Source organism: Podarcis filfolensis (genome assembly GCF_964270895.1).
Source record: "Podarcis filfolensis genome assembly, chromosome: 2".
Lineage (NCBI taxonomy): Eukaryota > Metazoa > Chordata > Lepidosauria > Squamata > Lacertidae > Podarcis > Podarcis filfolensis.
In genome coordinates, this window is record NC_139605.1 from 74,248,667 (window position 1) to 74,269,415 (window position 20,749).

At 46.1% G+C, this 20,749-nt stretch overlaps 1 protein-coding gene and 1 long non-coding RNA gene across 2 annotated transcripts in view; both read left to right on the forward strand.

Annotated features, from left to right (window-relative positions):
- The first annotated feature begins 3,529 nt into the window (after nt 1-3,529).
- AFAP1L1 (actin filament associated protein 1 like 1) overlaps nt 3,530-20,749 on the forward strand; it is a 75,286-nt gene continuing 58,066 nt past the window's right edge. The window contains exon 1 of the mRNA XM_083593943.1: nt 3,530-4,119. Coding sequence (XP_083450069.1) covers nt 4,092-4,119 — 28 coding nt within the window. The 5' untranslated portion in view covers nt 3,530-4,091. The remainder of the gene's footprint in view (nt 4,120-20,749) is intronic.
- Nucleotides 8,865-15,588, forward strand: LOC310753296. The gene is made up of 2 exons (XR_014543320.1): nt 8,865-10,114; nt 10,214-15,588. It is a non-coding gene; the product is annotated as an uncharacterized lncRNA (long non-coding RNA).

Consider the following 20,749-nt stretch of genomic DNA (forward strand, 5'->3'; position numbering starts at 1 on the left):
TTCCCACCTCTGTGAATTTACATTATGCAAATTTAGACTTGTGCATTTGCTGACGGATTCAAATTCTCAGCTTGAAAAAGTTTAATTTGATTTGGTTCAACTGAGAACTGTACAGGGTGTACAGCAGGGATGGGGGAACCTGTGGCTCTCCAGATGTGATTGGCTGCCGCATTGTTCAGCAGCAAATAATGAAGAATTAAGAAATCTAGTGATGTGGTCCTGGGATACTGAGACAAGACAGTGTTTTCACATACATTTCCAAAGCTGTATACTGCACACTTTTACTATAACCTGGAAATATAAGCATTGTTGGTGTTGCAGTTCTAAGAACTCTTAACAGGGGAACAGGCCTCACTAAACTCTGCAAGACTTTGAACCAAGTATAGGACTGCAGTGCTGCTCTGTCTAAATTCTTCTCTTAAATATATGGATAGCACAGGTACTTTGTGCCCAAAACACTGTTGGGTATATTGGTAGTTACTTTGTTGAGATCTGGACTGGAACTTGAATTAACCACATGGGCTCTGAAGCACAGCACATTTCCACAATGTTTTATTTTAAAAAATCACGAGAATGGTTCCTTTTGCAAATTATGAAGTAGCAGCTATGATGGCATACTGCAAATTGTGTGGACAAAGGATTTCTAAATGCTAGCTCATCAGGAAGATCTGCTGTATGTTACAAACATAAGAAGGGGGGGGACCTTAGTTTTAGATAAGAGCTGCTTCCCTCTAATAATACCTCCCCTGAATGCGCTCATGCACACTCCCATACCATAAGCTCTGCTATAGGGATGAGGTTCTACTGCAGCATTTTTGCTCTGTTCCCTTTGAAGCTAAACTCAGAGTGGAAAGATTTATATGGATCAATACAGGGAAAGAGTCTCCTGCACTCAGACAAAAACGAAGCAGGATAACAAGCCCCATCAGCGGAACAGGGTTGCTTAAGAAGCAAGACAACATATATTAATCATTGATTACTAGATAAATTAGCACTAGATGGGGGCTTATTAAGCCATGGTGAATGGAATAAGCCAGAGATGGGACACTGTTTTCATTTCAAGGGCCGCATTCCCTACTGGGCAACCTTCCAGGGGCCACATGCCAGTGCTGGGTGGGGTCAGAGGCAAAATTGAGCAAATCAACAGGTGCAAATGTGATCTTTGCATGATGGCTGTCTCAAATGTCTACACACCCCAGCTTAATTGCAATGTGAATTTGTCTTAAGTTTTTCAATTGGATCAAAACCGGTTTGGAAAATGCCTCAAACAGCAGTATTTCCCCAGAAACTGCAGCAGAGATCTGGAATGTGGCTGATGTTGTGTGCACAGTTTCAAAACCAAGGGGTATGAGCACAGGGGAAGCACGGGGAAATGGCAATGTGTATGCAGCCAAAGACCCTACCTTCCCTTTGCTAGTTCTAGGGTTTGTGTGGAAGCACCTTGAATCAAAATATTAGTCTCCTGAGAAATCCTCATTCTGCTGGGAACATTAGCAAAATGAATCCAAAAACCAGTGGCTAGCAAGACTCTAAGAAAGCCAGTTTTTCATGTAATACATCTTTTTTTGTGTAATATAATTTATTATTACTTAAACAGGATGGTGAATAAAACTATTGCAAAGGAAGAAAAATGCAATTGAGAACTTTTAGCTTGACAATTTGACCCCTGAGAACTATGACTATACACACCTGTAATTAACATCAGGCTTGAACTTTTACCCTCCAGTTCTGATTCATGGGCCAGCAGGATGCCTGGACGACCGCCTAGCCTGAGGGTAAGGGTAATAGGATTGGCCACAAAGTGAAAAAGCTTTCGAGGTTGCGACAAGCCATCAAAGAAATCGGAAGACATGATTTGGTGAGCCTACACCAAGCTGAGTGGTCAGTGAATCACATCCCAGAGGTGTGGTGGTGGCTGCTTTGTTTTGGTCAAAGGAATGAATGAATGAAAAAGAACTTCTGAAGCATTTCACTTTAGATGCTATGGGGAAGTTAGAAAAACTATGGTTTGCCTCTAATGTAGCACTAAGTTATGCTTGTGCAACATGACCCCCCTCCCTCCATACACTTTCTAAAACTGTTCTGGGTCCCCCCACCCAACCTTCCAGAGCAGATTTGGCAAGAATGAAGGCGGGTGATGAAAGTTGAAACAGTTGAAGTTGAAGACCACCCCTGTGAAAGGAAACTATAGATTGTCTATTCCCAAAGACTCTGACCTTATTAATTATTTTCTATTAGTATTTATCAGTTGAACAAGGACACACTATTTTGGCCCTGAACACTAATATGTAATAATTCCTCATGACTTGCTCTTGGGTTCACCATCAGCCCTTCTAGTTTTGCTTCTGTCTTCCAGGAGATCCAAAATGGAACAGTATGTTCATATCTGATGGAGAAAATGAGTTACTCTGTAGAGAATTGTCTCCGTGTTGGGGGCAGCATGACTAGAAATAGCAAAACAATGGATAAGCACAAGAGAGAGTGCTCTAGATCCGTGCAACCAACAACTGGGGATCACTGTATTAGCTAAAAAATTAACAAAGCAACCTCACACAGTTACTGGATATCAGAAACAGGCAACTTTATTGAAATATAGCATCTCTTTATTACATACATCACATAGCAGGCATCTGGAGAGAAGAGGAAATTTTAGAACTGCCTAGGAGTGATTGTACTTTAGTTCACCCTGTGCATTTTCCTCCTGGGTGCACAATGCCTTCTTGCTTAAGAATCACATTCAGAAACCTATAGAGAGTGGGAGAAAATCCTCAGAGCTGAGAATTTGACAGCACCAACACGGAACTGTGTTATGGTCAAGACTTACCCAAGAGGCATCACGAACTCCAACAAAGCTTTATTTGGAATGAGGGATATTGAAGAAAACTTAAGAAGTGCTGTGATGACACTTTTAGGTTTGAATGTTTTATGTAGCTTTCCCCAATAAGGTCCCTGTGAAGAATGCAATATCGGATATTTCTCACATCGTCACCCTGATCATGACACTGACAACTTCGCGTGACGTGTCAGGAAAGGAATTGCATCCTTCCTATTAGAAGCATTGGTGGATACTCTGTGGAGAATAGCAGTGGAGTGCAGGGAGGACCTTGGGCAGCGCAAGGAGAAATGGCTATGCTCAATCTGGCTCCAGGGTTCTTTCTAGGGGACTACTTAATTTACTTTTCACATTGGTGCCAGTCAGGTTTTTTTTACTTCACCTAACTCAAAGTGCTGGTCCATGGACCAGAGCCTGTCTGCAAGCCATTGGCTGCTGGTCTCTGGTGACTGCACCACAGCCCAGATTGTGTGGGTTGTTTCAGGACCAAATATGGTACCAATCCATGGCACATTGCAGGGGATGGTGAATTGCCAGTCCACCGCAGTTTAAGAATCACTGACTTAAGATCATGCAATTTTTTTTTTTGAACAACACGAATGAAGTTTTTGGACTGCCTATTTTTTCTTATTTGGGGTCTGGCTACCCGTTAAATAAAACAAAGAAATGGATGCAAGGCTACCCTAGCATGAGGAGGAGAAAAAGAATTAGACGAGTAAAGGTGCGTGTGAGCGTCTGTGTCTGGGGGGCACCAATCGATGGGGCAAGAGAAGACCAGGGAGGTGCCCACGTGAGCGCAGACCTGGAACTGGGAGCAGCTGACTCTGCAAGGCTACTGTGGCAAAGGATTTGGGGAAAGCCAGAGAGAGAAAGGCGGCCCTTTCCCTTCAGCAGGGTTGTTGAGGCTGCTGTCATTGTATACCGATGGCCGCACCTGATCCGGAAGGGCGGGGTGAGCGCCTGGAGCCGAGCCCCCTGTCCCAGCGGAGGCTCGCCCAGCAAAGGGAGAGGAGCGGCGCGTCCTGATGGAAGGGCGCTAAGACCCTGTATCTGACGCGGAGGAAGCGGCGGGGAGGGACTGCGCGATCTGCGGGAGCCGGTTTAAAGGTTGACGTTTGTGTGCCGAAGGAGCCGGGCGCATCCATCTGGCTGGTCCGCGCCTGAGCCGAGCGCGCTCGCCAGGGGGGCGCAGAGCGAGCGTCTTCTCCGCGGAGCGAAACGGGCGCCACGAGAACAGCCGCCTCTCCTTCGCCCATTAATGCCCTGGACCATGGACAGGCTCAGCGGTAAGCAGAACGCCCAGATGGCGGCTGCCTGTATCGATCCGGTCGCTTGGATCTGGAGTGGGGCTGGTATTCTGGGGGGGGGGGGGCGTCTGATCGGATTGTCAGGGAACGGGACCCGCTTGCTCCGGATGGGGCGAACACTTGTTGTCGCGTAATTGGGAAGCTGGCTAGGGCAGGGCTCTCGAGGGATCCCCTGGCGGGGCGAGATCTTCGGTTTATTTAGCCCTGTAGCGTCAGCTGCTCCTGATTGCCCGGTTCCTAGGGGAGATCTCCCCATGCAAAGAAGACCTGTTCTCTAGAAAGCCTCGCTCGACGGAGCGTGCCATATTAATTCATGCTATCCGTCGCGGCTCGCGCGCTGCTGATTTGTGCCTCGGTCGATATTCTGATCAGAAGATGAAGCGTGCCACGCCCACGCGTGCTCACATTCACGGCACGTTCCGCGTGGGGATGTACCATTGTGTGCTTCAACGTGGGGTGGGGCAGAGAGAGGTTAGAAATCAATAGGGCGGGGAACGTGATCGCACTTTTGTTTCCATGGAGTAGTATTTGGAAAGCTTAAACGTGGGTGGTCAAATGGGATTCTGGTCTATATATTTTAAAGTAATCGTGTGAGAATATTCGTGGGACAGCTTTAGATCTACAGTGAAAAGCGTTTTTGCGTGAGATAGACGTTTAAAAAAGAAATAACACTGTAGATGTACGCGCCCCAAATGGTTAGTAAATGGCATTGTCTTAATGGGGCTTTGTGTAACCCGGGCGCTTGGAGGTGGGCGCGCGCGGTTGCCAAATTGCTCTGGAAGAATCTGCTTGGCTCCCTCCAGACTTCATTATTTCTTCACTGTTACTCCACCGATAGAGAGGATGACCTAAGACCTAATGTAAGAACGATCACGGCCAAGAGGGATTGTGTTTACTTCCCATGTGCAAGACACCACCGTGAGCTGTTTAATTGTGAACTGTACACACACATCAGCATGCTTTCGGGCCCCATCCTGTGCGTGTCTCCTTGGAAGCAAATCCCACGAGTTCAGGGAGACTTACTCCCAAGTCAGCGTGCCCTGGGTTGCAGCCTTCTCTGTTATTAGGCAGTAGTCTGTTGAGAGAAGCCTCTTCCGTGTGGTGGAGAGAGGGAAAGCTGATGAATCACTTTAAATAGACTGCATCAGGACATACGTGCTTTTAAAATCGCTGTGCTGTTTTGGAGAGGCATTACTCACCTTATAGTGGCTTAGTGGCTAAATTGCTGGACTAGGAGCAAGTTGACACAGGTTCAAATACTTGGCCATGAAGCTCACTGAGTGACTATGGGTCAGTCTCCCCTTCCTTCTCTCAGCCTAGCCTAGCCTAGCCTACCTCACAAGGCTGCTTGTGAGGATAAAATGGGAGAGGAACAGCCTTGTAAGCCACCCTGAGCTTCTAGGAGGAATTATCAAAGTAAAAATGGAATAAATAAAAAGTCAGCAAGTAACTGTTGGGTGCACAAGGGTCTTGTTGGAGATGAGTTTGGTTTTGGGAGCACCAAAAATCACAAGAATCCACTCTTAATTGATCTGTCTAGAGTTGACTCGATCACGTGGTGGTCACCACGTGCAGAAGATTTGACTTTTGACATGTGTCTCCCTGCTTCAAGCTACTCTCTGAAGATTGGAGAAGAGACTCTCAAGAATATTAGGGGTGGGTGGGCAGGGGAAGGACTACACCATGTGAAAAATGAACAACATATTTTAGCTGCAGTTCATTCATTTTCAGCTTTGTATTCTTGTTATTAAAAAGCGTGCCTAGAAATTCAGTTGTTGCACCCATAACCTAGATTTAAGGTGCCATTTAGCTCCTGGCTTTCATATCTCAGTTTCTTACACTGGCCAGAGTCCCTCTCTCTTCCTCTCTGTCTCTGGGCTAGTTTTTCAATGCTACCTTTGTGGTAGCTGCTTAAGGAATGGCATTTGAGCTGTTGGCGCTATGCAGAGAGGCACTTGTGTGAAGGCCAGTGTGGGTAGAACTCAGCTAGAGTTGACTTCTAGAGCACTGCTCTTGACTTGGAGTGGCTCTTGGTGGGCTCACGGTGTGGCTCTCTAGAAGTCTGTGCTCGTGCCTCCCGTTAGCTTCCACCCAGTGAATACTGCAGCTGTGGCTACTGTCCTGAACGTGGGCTGTGCAGATCTTCCCCTCTTGTGGCCCTTGCTCATTCCTGTGTAGTTCTTGACCTGCTTTCAGTACATGCAGGGAAAGATAAGCAGAGGAACAAAGCAGGAAAGGAGTCATGGCAGGAGACACAACACACTTACTCATGACAAAACTTATTTGCAGGTGCAATTGCTTTACAAGCGCTAATGTGTTGCAGCCTGGTTTCTCTTGGAAGAAAAGCTAAAGGTGTCTTGCTTCTGTCCACAGTTAGCAGAATGAAGTGAACTTTAACTTTTGCTTTGAAAACTTGGGGAGGGCAGGACAATAATGATAGGAATATGTTTTCTGTGCTGTATCACAAGTGTGTTCATCTTGGCCCCTCTTTTGGAGAGCATCTGCAAGCAATGCCTCTCTGCTTCTCACCTCTCTCTCTCACAATGAAGTGGGACACTCGTGTAGAGTGGAATCTTAACTGTTTGTGTCTGGAAATGCTATGTATATCTCCTCTATATACAGCGAACACATTCCAGCAGCAGTCTGGGCAGCTGGGGCAGTCTCAGTAAGGTTTTTTTTTGCTATGATTTGTGGCTATAAATAAACCCTCTTCTGCACTTGTCCACTATAGGCTTTTGCTGAGGGCTGCAATTTTTGGGGGGTGGAGAAGCCTCACTAGACAGGAGGGAGAATGCCAGTACCATCCTGCCTGCAGGGCAGGGGGTGGCGCAGAATGGCTGGAGAAGCAGGAAGGAGTGAACTCCCCATTTCCAGATCTGCCCTACAGAAGAAGTGACAGTGTGATCTTGGGACCTGCAATGTTTTAAAGAGTAGTGGAAACTCATCAGCCCATTGCAGATCCTCTGAAGGTCAAGGGTTCTCCTTTTTCCTCCATGTAAAAGGATGGGTGATGCTTCCTCTATGGAAACGAAGTGATCTCCTCCCCACTTGTAAGTGGTTGAGCATTCGGAGGCCAACCCATGCTCTGCTTGGGGCCTGCATCCTGTTACTCAGCCAGCTCTTGAGGCTGGGCAAAGGGCTTGGCACGGCTTCATTCTCGCATCCCTCCTGAAGCAGGAAGCATTTCTGCTGACTGTTGATAAGGGAATGCCTCTTGCAATGTTTTTCTTGGGAATTCTGACTGCCTTGCTTCCCCAGTGGGGGAACTTGTTGAGTGCTGAAAGCCACTTCTGAAATATCATGAGCCAAGTCTGCAGATAATCATGTGCATTCTTTGCTTAGAGGCAACGAACCTGATGTGCATATATTGTTCATTTTTTAATTTAAAAAAAGGTCTGCTGCTGAAGCGCAGCTAAGGCATGGTACACTTAGTGCCCTTGTGGAGCGAGTCCCTTCAAGCATGAAGAAAGTGGAGCCAGCCCTCAGAGAAAAATCTTAATCTTGAAATGCATGATCCACTTCATGAAGTATAAACGCCGAAGAACATAAAGAGTGGCCTAGGTTTGGTGCTTTCATCTGTAAAATGGGACTGAATATGCCCTTCATAATGGTGAGATGCAGGAGCAATGTTGGGGACTTAAGAGATTTGAGACATGGGCTCATAGACATAAATTTGCATGTGCTAATTTGTTTCATTTTTAAACAAAATTTACGTAATACTTGACCCTAAGAAAACCTGTAAGCAGTTTAGGAGAAATACTAAATTTATCAGCAAAACAGCTTAAAACAAGTTATAAAAGCACTTAAAAGATAATTGAAATTACAGCAGACTAAGAAAAGATTAAAGCATGTCAATATCCCCGTGTCTGGCTAGGCTTGCTTAAGCAAAAATGTTTTAAGTAGGTACCAAAAGGAAAACAGTGAAGATGCTTACCTGATGTCAATAGACAGGGAGTTCCAAGTTTAGGTGCTGCCCCACTAAAAGACCCATATCTTGCAAGCGTGGAACGAGTATGTTGGAGCACCCAGAACAGTTCCAGTTCCTCGGGGGGGACGACAGTTGAACGGGCATATGTGGAGTAAAATAAACTGCTCCCAAGCAAACCGTTATCAATTGTAGCACCTTAAACTTGATGCAATAACAAATCAGCAACCAGTTCAGATCTTTTGAGCAGAAGTGTTATATGCTGACAGGGTGTCACAATCCTGGAGCTAGGAGAATAACTGAGGAGTGCAGCTGAGCATTCTCGATTTCTTAATGATTCTGCGAAAGAAAGAAGGGAAAGAAAAGGCTCCAGGACTGTGTTCTTCAGAGAGAGCAGGAAGACTGTCATCCATCTTCCTTACACTTGCCTGCACACCACCTTAACCTCCCAAGTGATGGTTGTCAACAGAAGTGCAGTGGGGTCGGGGAGAGAGAATTGGCTGAGTTTTTTGCCTGTAGACCAAATGTGATAATCTCGGCTAAAATGCCCTTATTGTCTCCTAGACCTTTGAATTCCAGAGTGCAGACATGTAGCCTGTGATGCGGTTTATAAAAAATCTATTGTCTTAATACTTTTCAGGCTATGCTGTCCCATCTTGTCTGACAGCTATTTAAATATTTACAGGACAAGAAAAGGGATTCCATACTCTTACCAGAACCCACAAATCTATTGTTCAAAATGGCTGGGGGTGGGTGGGATAGCTGTTAACTCAAATTCAGATTTATTTATTTCTGGGTCATTATCCCTTCAGTCCTGAGAGATATTCCCCTCCCTCTAAAATATCTCAGCTTTTGCTGTCTGTGTACTTAATTGTATCTCCCATTTCCATAGAAGCCAGTTGGCATCACTGTGGATGAATGAGCTAAGCATTTGAAACAGGCAGACCTCGCCTTTGAAAGTCATGCATTAAGAAGAATAGACTGTGGCATCTTTTAACAGTACACCCTGATGATAAGTCACTGTGGGTGGTTATTCAACTAAGTTTAATTCAGAGTAGATCTGTTAAAATTAATGGACCTCACTTAGCCATAGTCATTAGTTTCTGCAGAATGCTGTTGGGTCCCTCCAGACTGGTGGGGACTGGTGTATGTGTGTATTGTGCAACATGTCGTTGATGCAATGATGGTGGATTTATAGTGAGCCATTCCACTTTATTAGTTGTTCTCCAGTGCACCTCAAGGTTAGCACATTTTCATCCACAGGAGCACTGTTTGCTATAGCTATAGCACAACAAAAATGGAACAAAAGCAACAACACTCCTGGAACATTTGTGGTATGAAAAGTTACAGGATTTTAGCAGGAAACTATGGGAAATGCACCAATTGGAAGCAAATTGTCTACCTGAAACTTTTGCAGGCACACACAGTATTGAAAGCACAGTTATGTATAACTATCCAGATACCATCATGAGCACAAAACATCATGAATACACAATAAAAAGTACAACTAGTGCAGCCCATTGTCCTTTACTTGCCTTCAAACAGCCCAAGGTTCCACCACCCCCTAAAAACCCTTCTGTGCCCAGACTTTCATATATATTTTTATTTGATGTTGACAAAGAAGTCGGGGCCCACATATTTTGGGTGGCCTTGGCATCTGGCCAACATCTTGTGGTCACCATTAGTCTTGTCCCTCCCCTGAGTCCTCTGGTGTGCACAGAGGATGTGGGGAAAAGGGAGAGTCATGTCTGTGATGCCTTCAAACAGCAGAACAGAATTAAGTTGGTGATGAGACTCTTTCTGTTGCCTAAGCTGCAGGCATGGCGTGAGAAGCGAAGTTTCACCTGGGAAGCTATGGTGGGAGTGGGCTATTTCCTTTATGCCCTGCTTGTGGGCTTCTCAAGAGGCATATGGCTGGCCACTGGGAAGCAGAATGCAGGACTAGATGGACCTTGGATTTGATCCTGATGGATTTCTCTTGCAGTCTTACCTGTCCATTGGTCTTTTTAGAAGTTCAGAGTGCATCCAAAGTGCAACAGAAAGTCAGAGGTGAGGGAAGGGATGCTTGTTGAATGATGGCTACAGTGAATGCATTTGCAGATCCTTGCTGAGAATGATTGGACGTGAATATTGATCCGTCCATTACAGCCTTGGTTCTGCTAGCCAGCTGTCACTCACTTCCTGAGCATACTTATAGATTGTAGCAGAGAGGAGACAACTACCTGCTTTAGTTTGTATGAGTTGAAACGTCAGCCCAAGGGTATAGCTAGCTGCTCTACCACCCAGAGCGGCGGGGGCAGAGCGGTCCATGCACAGGGGTGCTGCACAGGGGCACCGCAGCGATCCGCCCAGGGGGGTGGCGCGGTGTGGTGTGCTGCCCACGGAGTCTGCCGGACGGATGCAAGCCCCACACTGCCGTTTTGGGAAGTGTGGGGGCCCGAGCCACTGTGTCACTCCCAGGAGACAGACGTGGCTTGGGTGCGCTGCAGGCCAGGCCCTGCGGTAAGTGCCGACCCCCACCGTGTGCCATTTTGACACCCCCTCAAGGATGACACCCGGGGTGGACCACACTCCCGCACCCCCCTTCCCCCTGGGCCAGCCCCAAGCATGTGACTAACAAGACCATAGGTTATGGGAAATCTTCTCTGGTGCAATAGTGCATCTTGACTCCTTGGGTGCTTAAACACCCAACATCTTAAGAAAGAGGGTGACCTGTTTAACATCAAAGCCAGGGCTAGTGTGGCTATTCTGGCCAACATTATTTCCAGACTCCCTGCAGGTGCTTGCAAGCTGATTCCAAAGCTTGGCTACCTGTCACTTTAGTTTTGGTACGCAGCCCTTGTGTGAGATATGTCTAAGGACCAAAGGGATGAGATCCATGAATAGCCATCTTGATGCAGAGAGTGAAGAGGTAACTCATCCTCCCTCACCACTATTTCCTCAACCTAATTTCTCCCCCAAGGTCTGTGAGTTACAGTAGAGAACACACTGTGTGTTATCAGTGTACCCTCTGATTCCCATGGGTGCATGTGACGGAACCCACAGTGTGGTCAAGTGCTGTACAACAACAAACTTGTAAAAGTTGTATTCCTGTCCACAGCACCCTTTGCTTGTACAGACAGGCTCTTTAATATTTCAGTTGTTTTTAAAAATATGTTACATACAAATTTTCTTCCTGTTGCAAAGTCCCGTGTGTGTGCTTTAACCCAAGAGCCAAGCGACATAACATGGGGAACCCTTCAGTTCCTTGTGTGTGATCACTTCAGACCAATATGCAGCCTGTGGGCCTGCCTTGCCACAGAGAAAGGGTGACATTGGATTGGGTGGGCGGAATCCTGAATCATTCTTGATCTTCTGCCTAAAATCCACTTTGGGAATTCCACCCTCTCCTAAAACGCAGCCAAATTCAAGGGTGTGTGTTGTGAAAGAGGGTTGGGGATGGGATCACCGCACCCCCAGCTGCTACAGAGAGCAGCCCTCCCCTGCATTGCTGCAATTCTATCTCTTGGCAACTGAATCACTGCAATGGAAGGAGAATCAACACAGGGGCAGCTCTTTCTAATACGTGGCAAAGAAGGAGAAGGCAGCCATGCTGCTGAATGTCAGCTGCTGGAAACTGCAGTAGGGGAGACTACACTTGTGCTTGGGCCCTCCTTGCATCAGCCACTATGAGAACAGGATCCTGGGATACTAGACTGGCCTGATCCAGCATGCTCTTGTTTTGAAAAGGAACTGAGACCGTTTCCCCGATCTCTGTTTTACCCTATTGTGGGGTTTGGGGTTTTGAGTAAAGGTGCCCACCCAGGTGCTGTGGAGGAAGGTGAGCATTAAATGGAGACCAGATTCATCAAAGTGTTTGCTTCCCTCCAGCCTCACATCCTCGTGGATGGGCTACCCCTTGTACAACCCTGTTTGCATTTAATTCATTTATTGTTACATTTGTATCTCTCCTTTCCTCCAGGGAGTTCAGAGTGGTGGGCTCTTAATCTCCCCATTTCATTCTCACAACAACCCTGTGGGGCAGGTTGGGTTGAGAGACTGTGTCTGGACCAAGGTCACCCAGTAAGCTTCATGGCTGAGTGGGGATTTGAACTCTCATCTCCCAGGCCCTACCTAGTCCAACCACTGCTGCACACGGCATCTCTACTGCCTAGACCAAGCCTGGGGATTTTGTGGCCCTCTAGTTGTTGCTGTTCCCGTCGCCCCTGATCATTGGCTATGCTGGCAGAATCTGATGGGGATTGTAGTCCAACAACACGTGGTCACAGGTTCCTCAAGTTTGGCACTGACCCTTGATTTTGTGACACCCTTCTTTAAAGACCTGCCAGAGAATTCCCATTCAGCTTTTGCCTCTGATTCTGTGCCTGCAGACTTCAGGGTATCCAAACCTTCTTCACCGCTGTGCAGATGACATGAGTCACATCACCACAATTCTGCCTCTCCTCTGCCTTTTGCATTCTTCCACCAACGCTTGAGCATGGGGCCTGCATGGTGCAAATTATAGTCATTTATATGTGAGAGCAATTTATCTTTGCAATCAGCTGTGCTTAGATAGGAACAAAGGAAATATGGAAATAAGCCCAGACATAATTGAAAATCCAATGTCAAGATATCGGCAGAGGAGGGAGGGAACTTGTGGGCTGCTCAAGCATTGCTTTCTGATTATTGTTCTAGCTGCTCCCTTGTCAAACAGACCAGCCGCCGCTTGAGCTTCCAGTAGCTTGACTTTTTAGCAGTGGAAATCGCTGAATTGAAACCAGTCAGCAAAGCTCCAGCCAGGGCCCCCTTTCCATTTCCACACTCAGGCCATTAGTGACTGATTCATTCTCCCTCAGGATGCTGCGCAATCTAGTAGGGGGAAATGGAATTGATCTCTAGAGCTTGTGTAGCTTGGAAACAACAATTTCCAGAGGGAACATGTGGCTTGATGGCAGCTTGCCAGGTGCATTTTGCACCTAAAGATTCTCGATTTGCAAGCATTTCATTTTTTAAAAAAATATAATTTTTATTAAATTTTCTGTTCTACAATTTAGAATATTCATTGAAACAACCTTAAAATATCAAAAAGTCCCCTCTTCTCTTTCCATGGTTCGATTTGCATAACATAAATCCCTGCATATGGTACCAATATTTTTATTATAAACAACAAATTAAACATGTATCAACAGTTTCTGATAAAAATGTGATATCGACAATGTGTCTCCTATGTGAATTGCATATTAGTTCATGCTTATCAAAATAATAAATACAAAGTGTTGCCGACCCCCCCCCCCCACAATGGCTACTAGACATTCTGTTTTGGCACCCACAACCCAGGTCCCAGGAGCCATTTGGCTCCTAGCTTTTCTATCCTAGTTTCTAACACTGCTTGATGGACTTGACTGTTGCCCATCTGCAGTAGGTGATGGGGGCAGAATTTCTTGTTCATCTCCTGATAACACAGATAAAACAGGATTGCTCAGCTGGATAGAGCATGGTGCTGATAGCACCAAGGCTGTAGGCTCGATCCCCATATGGAACAGCTGCATATTCCTGCATTGCAGAGGGGCTGGACTAGATGATCCTCAGGGTCTCTTCCAGCTCTACAGTTCTATGATTGGCTTACTGAACAGCTACAATAGGCCCTTTTGGCAACCAAAAATGTATCTTGAATGGGCTTCTCGCATGTTGTGTTCAGTGATGAGTGCCAGGCATAAAACTCCAAGGAAATATGCTGAATGACAATGTGCCAGGAATATCTAGATTTCTGCAGCTGACGTCCCAGCTGTGTTTTGCCCTTCACTTTAATAGATCTGGGACTGATCCTATGAACTGTTGCATGTGCACTGTTGCAACTGGAGCAAAAATGGCATGGTTGCTGACCACGCCTTTGGGCTAGCGCTGGGACTCAATCCTTTCCGGATGGTACTGCAATATTCTTATGTGGTCTTGTATCATCAGAAGCACCATGATTGAGGAACTGTACTGATTGCATCCCTCTTAAGGCTCAGCTAGCTAGCCTGCCCACCCGCCACCACTGAGCTCCCTCCTTAGAGGAGAAAGTGGGCAAGAAGATGGTCCACAATGGGATATGCAGGGCAGGTACTCAACCAGGATCAGCGTTTCTAGGGCACTAGATTTCCATCCAGGGAAAATTCCTATACTTCCTATTCCATCCAGGGAAAATTCCACACTTGGAGAACGGGTTCAACAGATCTGCACACAAGTTTCCAGTGTTACTGCTTGCGGAGAGGTTAGAAGCTAATCTCCCTAGCAAAGGACGGGCTGTATTGACAGGAAGTGCCGTCACAACCTGTGGCCTTGGTGCTGCACCTGAATATCCAGCAGTGGGTGGAAATGGAAGGGCTGGACTTGGCTTAAGATAGAGAGACTGTGTGTGTGTGTGTTTGCTCTTGTCCTGTTCTCACTCAGCTGAGCCTGGAATTATCAATTGGAGTACAACTGAGGGACTTGAGCACTCCTTCTCTTTGCATACTCCACCACCATATGGTGAGACAGGGGGAAGTCTCTAGTTACTACACAGCTGTTGCGGCCATCCAGGCTTCTGTGTGGAGAGACTCTCTTAACAGATCACATTACAATGAGCCAGCAGAGTCAAGGGGGTAGCCATAGGGCAGTTCACACCCTTTTGCCAAGTTGCTATGACAAAAGGGCTATGTGGAACATGTGGTCTCTGTGTGGGATGCCCTGTGCTGCTCAGTCATATATAGCAGAAAAGAAAGATAAGGAGGCTTTGGACTCCTGGTTGTATTCTGTGCAATGGAAAAGGCAAGGATCTTGAAGTGGTGGCATTGCCCTAACTTGAAATACTATGTCAAAATAAGTTTCCAAAATTATTCCTTCTGGGATTTGGGGGAAATGGAGATTTTGGGGGCAGAGAATGAACAGAATTCACTTCTGACTTCAGAAAGTTTGTGAGTGTGTTTTAATTGGGGCAAGTGGAAAGAGTAACCCTCAGGCAGATGCTCCCTAAAACTATGGAATAAAGGATGTGTTTTGAAGAGGGGTTCTTGAATTTTGGCTGGCCTGGATATCCAGCCACTACAGTCATACCTTGGGATGAATACGCTTCAGCTTAAATATTTTTGGGTTGTGCTCCGCGGCGATCCGGCATTAATGGAGCGTGTTACTTCTGGTTTTGCTGCTTGCACATGTGCAGGCACTCAAAATGACATCAAACGCATGCGCAGAAGTGGCAAAACATGACCCGTGCACGCGCAGATGCATCTTATGTTCGCTTCAGGATGTGAACGGGGCTCCAGAACAGATCCCGTTCGCATCCAGAAGTACCACTGTATTTGAGGTTGGAGACTGCCTTGTCCCGAGTCTTCTGTCACACACCGAAGGGACTTAGGAAGCTACCTTATATTGAGTCAGACCATGAGCTAAAAGAGGCATTGATGCCTTTCACCGATAGAAATCTTAATAACCCCCCACAACTCTTGACATTGACCAGATACCTTCAAACCCATTTTCACAGCATGAGAACTAGAAACCAACTTTTTTAAAAAGAAGAAAAGAAAGATGAGGTACTATTACTATCTCCTGTGAGTCTCCTATACTGTTATGCTCAGATTCTGGGTGTATATGTATACATTGCTTCCTGCCCCAACAAAAGCATTTAGTTTCTGCTGAGCACTTCATTCCAGTTTTTCCACTATCTCACTATCTTCTGAGTGGTCTTCATATCAGCCTGTGTTGCCACAAAAGAGTTCTGTTTTCTTTAACCTTTTGAAACCTAAGCAATCTCCCCACATTCCTTGGGCTTCATTTACTGGGGGGGGGGGAGAATCTAAATGTAAACATGATTCAGCTCTGCATGCTTTTTGATCATAGGCTCTTCTACAGTGGTTAAAACCATGCAGATGTTTAATCCATGCGCACATGCTGTCAAACTTGCCTTTGCTTCTGAGTTGGGGTGTCTGGACTTTATTGTACTTTTTGTTGAAGTCTCCTGCATCAAAAGCAGTCAAAATGGATTGCTTCAGGGATTTCTCCTAGTGTTGACTGTACACTTCCACACCTGTTTTCATAGCCATGAGAGCTAGAACCTGGGGCATGATCCAGACAAAATGAAGCACTTTTTAAAGTGGTCAGTTTCCAAAGTTAGGCATGTACAGCTGAAATCATTTGAACTTTCAGTGGAATCCTATGCATGCCCAATCAGAAGTGGGCCCGAATAAATTCAGCAGGAGTTACTCCCAAGTAAGTGACTACAGTGGTACCTTGGTTCTCGAACTTAATCCGTTCAACTCCTGAAACCATTCGAAAACCATGGTGCGGCTTCTGATTGGCTGCAGGAGCTTCCTGCACTCAAGCAGAAGCTGCATCGGACGTTCAGGTTTGTGGCGTTCGGGAGTTGATTTGTTTGACAGGTAAGCCGTTCGAAAACCAAGGTACCACTGTATATGTTTGCAGCCCATATTGTAGCGGTACTGGAGAGTCATAGGATAAGACTGCTAGAATGCAGCAAGTCAGTATAATTAGCCAAAGACTGCACAAGTCAAACCTCTGATCCAGGTTTCTGGTGGTACTGGATAATATTTAAGATACCAACAGCATTTTGGGGGTGGGGGAGGGAGCAGGCTGAACTAAAGTAATCCTGATGAGCTGGGTGGAGCTCTTGTTTTAGATGCTCTGAGGAAGCATCAGCCGGAGCAGGATTTCCTGGTATTGCATCCAGGTTCTTGCAGTTCCTGTAGCGGAAAGATGTTTCACTCATGTCTTGGGAGCTGTTGGAGAGCTTTCTAGCTCTTGCTAACTCTGGGAAGCTGTGGCTCTCTGGCTCTTGCTGTGCCCTTCTCTTTGAAGAGGGCAGCAATGCTTCAAAGCTGGGGGGCTACTGAAATGGCCATGGCACCAACTACATCATGTGCTCTTTGTGTGCAGGATTTTTTCTGGCAGAAATACCTAGCATTTGGGATCCAAAGAGCAGAAGGACTTTAGCTGTTGTTTTTCCCCTTGTTGAGGTCCCAGTCTACATCCCGCCCCCCATGCCTGCAATTTGCATGGATTTAAACATCTCCTATGGGAGATTCTCTCTTCTTGCCCCTTGCATTGCAAATTGCAGGTGCAGGGGGTTCAGCTGGGACCACAGGAGGAAGCAAAGGGTTCAAGTCCCTGCCACTTCCTTTCTTCCCGTGTCGTGGGCCTCCTCTCTAGCTTGGTGCTCTGGAGGGAGCAGGGATCATCCTGTGCTGAGCTTCAGCGATGGGGAAAATGCCTTGCCCTTTCTCCAATCGTGAGGTAGAGCAGAAGATTAGGGCTGGCTGTTTTGGTGCTGGGACACTGATGTGCTTGGAGCATCTTAGATGACTGACATCAAAACAAGTCCCTGCTGCCCTTCCCCAGCTTCAGAACCTTGGAGCTGTGGAGAGGAGCAGAGGTTTGTGGTCAAGTCCTGAAGAGACAATTAGCTGGAAGGACCATTGCAGAGAATGGCCCTTATTTCAGAATAAACATGCATATCAATTGCATAGAGAGAGGCCAGGTCCTCATGATCAAGGCCTGCCAAAAATCTGTGGCTACTGGCCATGATAACAGCTATGTTCTACCTCCATGGTCAGAGACATCATGCTTCCAAATAAAATACTGGAAATATCAGGAGAGTGTTCTTGTGCTCAGGTCCTGCTTTCCAGGCTTCCCATGGGCATCTGGTTGGTCATTATGAGCACAGGATGCTGGGTTAGATGGGCCACTGGCCTGATCCTGCAGGTTCCTCTTATGTTCTGTGGCCCCCTGTTCCTTGGTATCTCACTTAGGATTCTGCATCATCTGCAGACCTGGATCATGGCTCCCAGGCCCAGAGTCCTTGGCTCTGTCTCAGCTGGTGGAAAAAATAATGGAAGAACATATGAAATGATGTACTCGCCAGCCAAACAACCCCATTTTGGGAGGCATAAAATATTACCCATACTGAAGGCTGCCTCAGTTTCTCTTTCTCACTTGGAGGGGGAATCATGATCCTTCCCAGAAAGGGTCTCAAAACTGTCTCCTCCTTCTGTCTTTTTTGGGGGGGAGGGGGCGGGATTGCATCTTCATTCGGCCATTCCTGTTTAGCTTGTCTGTCGATATAAATGCCTCTCCTGTCTGATGGCCACAGTTTCCCGGAGGCTCTTCGAAGGCCCTTTCCCCCCTTGTCTGTGGGTTTTATTCATAAGCTATTTACACTGTCCCATTTCCCAAAACCAATCTCAGTTTGGGAAAGAGAGAGTGCCCAAGAGCAGGAAATGCCATTCCCTTGGGCTTGTGGGGGGAACTTCAGCTGGGGGAGCTTGAAAACAACACCACAGAGGGGGAGATTGCATTTCCCCCTTCCATCAGGGATCTGTCCTTCCGCCCTGGCTTCTCCTTCAGCTCTGGTCCACTGAGCGGCTCCGGGCTTTGCTCTCCAACCTCCCCTGGGCACTCCTATCTTTGTGTCTCAATCTCCTGTATCTCTGGGCAGGGCAGGGCGCCAAAGCCCTGCAAAACCTGCTGCTTTTCTCTACTCCACAGTGATTGTTTTGAAGAGGCCCACACCAGATCTTGGCTTTGAAAAGCAAGTTTATTCTAGATTGTGAGTAATATTAACATTCTCTCCTTTGGTCTTAAACGTTTGTTTTCATACATTACTCAGCAGGTCTGGCAGTTTCTTTAAAAGGACATGTTGGCCCTCTCTTCTGCAAGCCCCTTGATGCTCCCTTTGTTATGCAGAATGTCATGGCATGCGCCAGAAAAGAGCTTGCCTGCTGTAATATACTCATAGATTCCTATCTAAATCACCCGGGTTCTGCTGACATCAAGAATACACTGCTGGTGTGGCTTGATAACATTTTATCTCAAAGCAGCTGTAGGCCCTCCCTCCTTCCCCACCCCCCACATATACCTTCAATACAGGGCCATCCCACCTCTGTGACCAAGTGGGCTGCAAGAGTACTTCAATCCGGAACCCAGAGGCCACACATTGAATTAAATTTCCATGTCACCTGTGTGTACATATGTACATAGTTTGTGTATTACTAAAGCAGCCTGCTTTCTGTCTGTATAGATAGCAATCCTTGCTGCCCCCTGGAAAACTCCCTGATTTAGGAAGCCCCACGTATCTATGTGCCATGTCTCATTTCCAAATTTATCTTCCTAGTGGTCACAGCAAATAATTCAGCAGCCCACCCAACATTCCATTCCTCTCCTTTGTGCCTTGGCTGGCTGTGTGTTGGAGACAGGGAAGTATCTGAGTTAACTGTGTAAAAATATTTGCTAACCCAGAACAAAGGGAGTGAGGAAAATGCAACTGGTTACCCACCTCTCCCTTACCAATGAATGGAAAGTGCTACAGTGAGTTGAAATGGGCTGTGTGGCAGACTCTAGCAAAAGAAGGCTGAAGTATTCAGCAATTCTCCTTCTGTGGCAAGGGGTAGTGAACTCACAGGACTTGTAAATTTGATGTCTTTGGGAATGCATAGCCATTACGTCATATTATCAGTGATGATATTTGGAACACAGAAGCGATGCTAGTCCTTGCCTGGAGAGTTTACAGGTTGTTGTTTTTTAAGGATAAGGAGGATTGGATGTGAATTCGATGAAGCATATTGAGCCTTCCCTACTGAATGCTCAACCTGTAATCTTCGTGGTGGGAGATGATGGTTTAGAGAAGACATTACAGGCTTTGAGGAAAGGATAGAAAATGGAATAAGGGAATAGGGGTGGTGGTGGGCTGCTCAGGTGTAACATGACAGGCAAATGCAATGAAAACAATGGGAAACAGATGAGCTTCTGGACCCTTTTATGATGCTGAGACCTCAACCAGGAGATGATTGGCCTGATTAAATTGCTTAATCTATCAACCTTTCACACAGCCCATTATTAGTATAAGTACACAACAGGCATCTTACATAGTGTGGCATGTTTTAATTTGCCCCTGCCCCCCACAATACCTAGTTCAAAAGCCCTGGAGCTGTTAGTATGCTAAACAGCTGGAAAGCTTTCAGTTCTATTTGCTCCTTCTTTCTGGTTAGCCGACCACAAAAATGTTTTCAAAGATTCTTTTAAGCAACCCAATAATATTTTCTTTCCCTGTTGCTTCCTCATTATTGCAGTTCAAGGCTTCTTTCATAGAACGCAGCACTGAAGCAACAATTAAAACCATTAAAACAGTCAATGATAAGTGGTTGCCACTGATATCCAGCTGTGTGGTTTGGTGGTGTGAATCTAACTAATTTTGTATACATCTCACTGCTGGGGGTAGGGTTGTGTCCTCCTGGGTAAATGTTTTGTTTAAATAACCAGATGGATCCCTTGTGTCGGATTTTGTGAACACTCTTTTATGTGGCATCCGTTGCACATTAGGATAATTACATGTAAAAAGTTACAGACTGATCCCCGGTGCTGAAGAAACAGGCCATGTTACCTAGCTGCCCATATCCAGGTATGTTAATTGTTGCTGAATTCATACAGTGTTGTTGTTTTTCAAACTGCTTTTCAAAGCATATTAGAACTTGTCTAATTAAAAACATGATTTACTAAGAACATATAGTTGTCATTTGTTTACTTTCAGCTCCTGTCCTTGCCTTCCTTTGTATCTTCACATTATCAAAGCTTAGATTATAAGCTTTTCTCTCATTCATTCATTCATTCATTCATGTGTCACTCAGTAAAGCACCGCTGATGACACCAGTGTGTACTGCAGGGATGGTGAACTGGTGA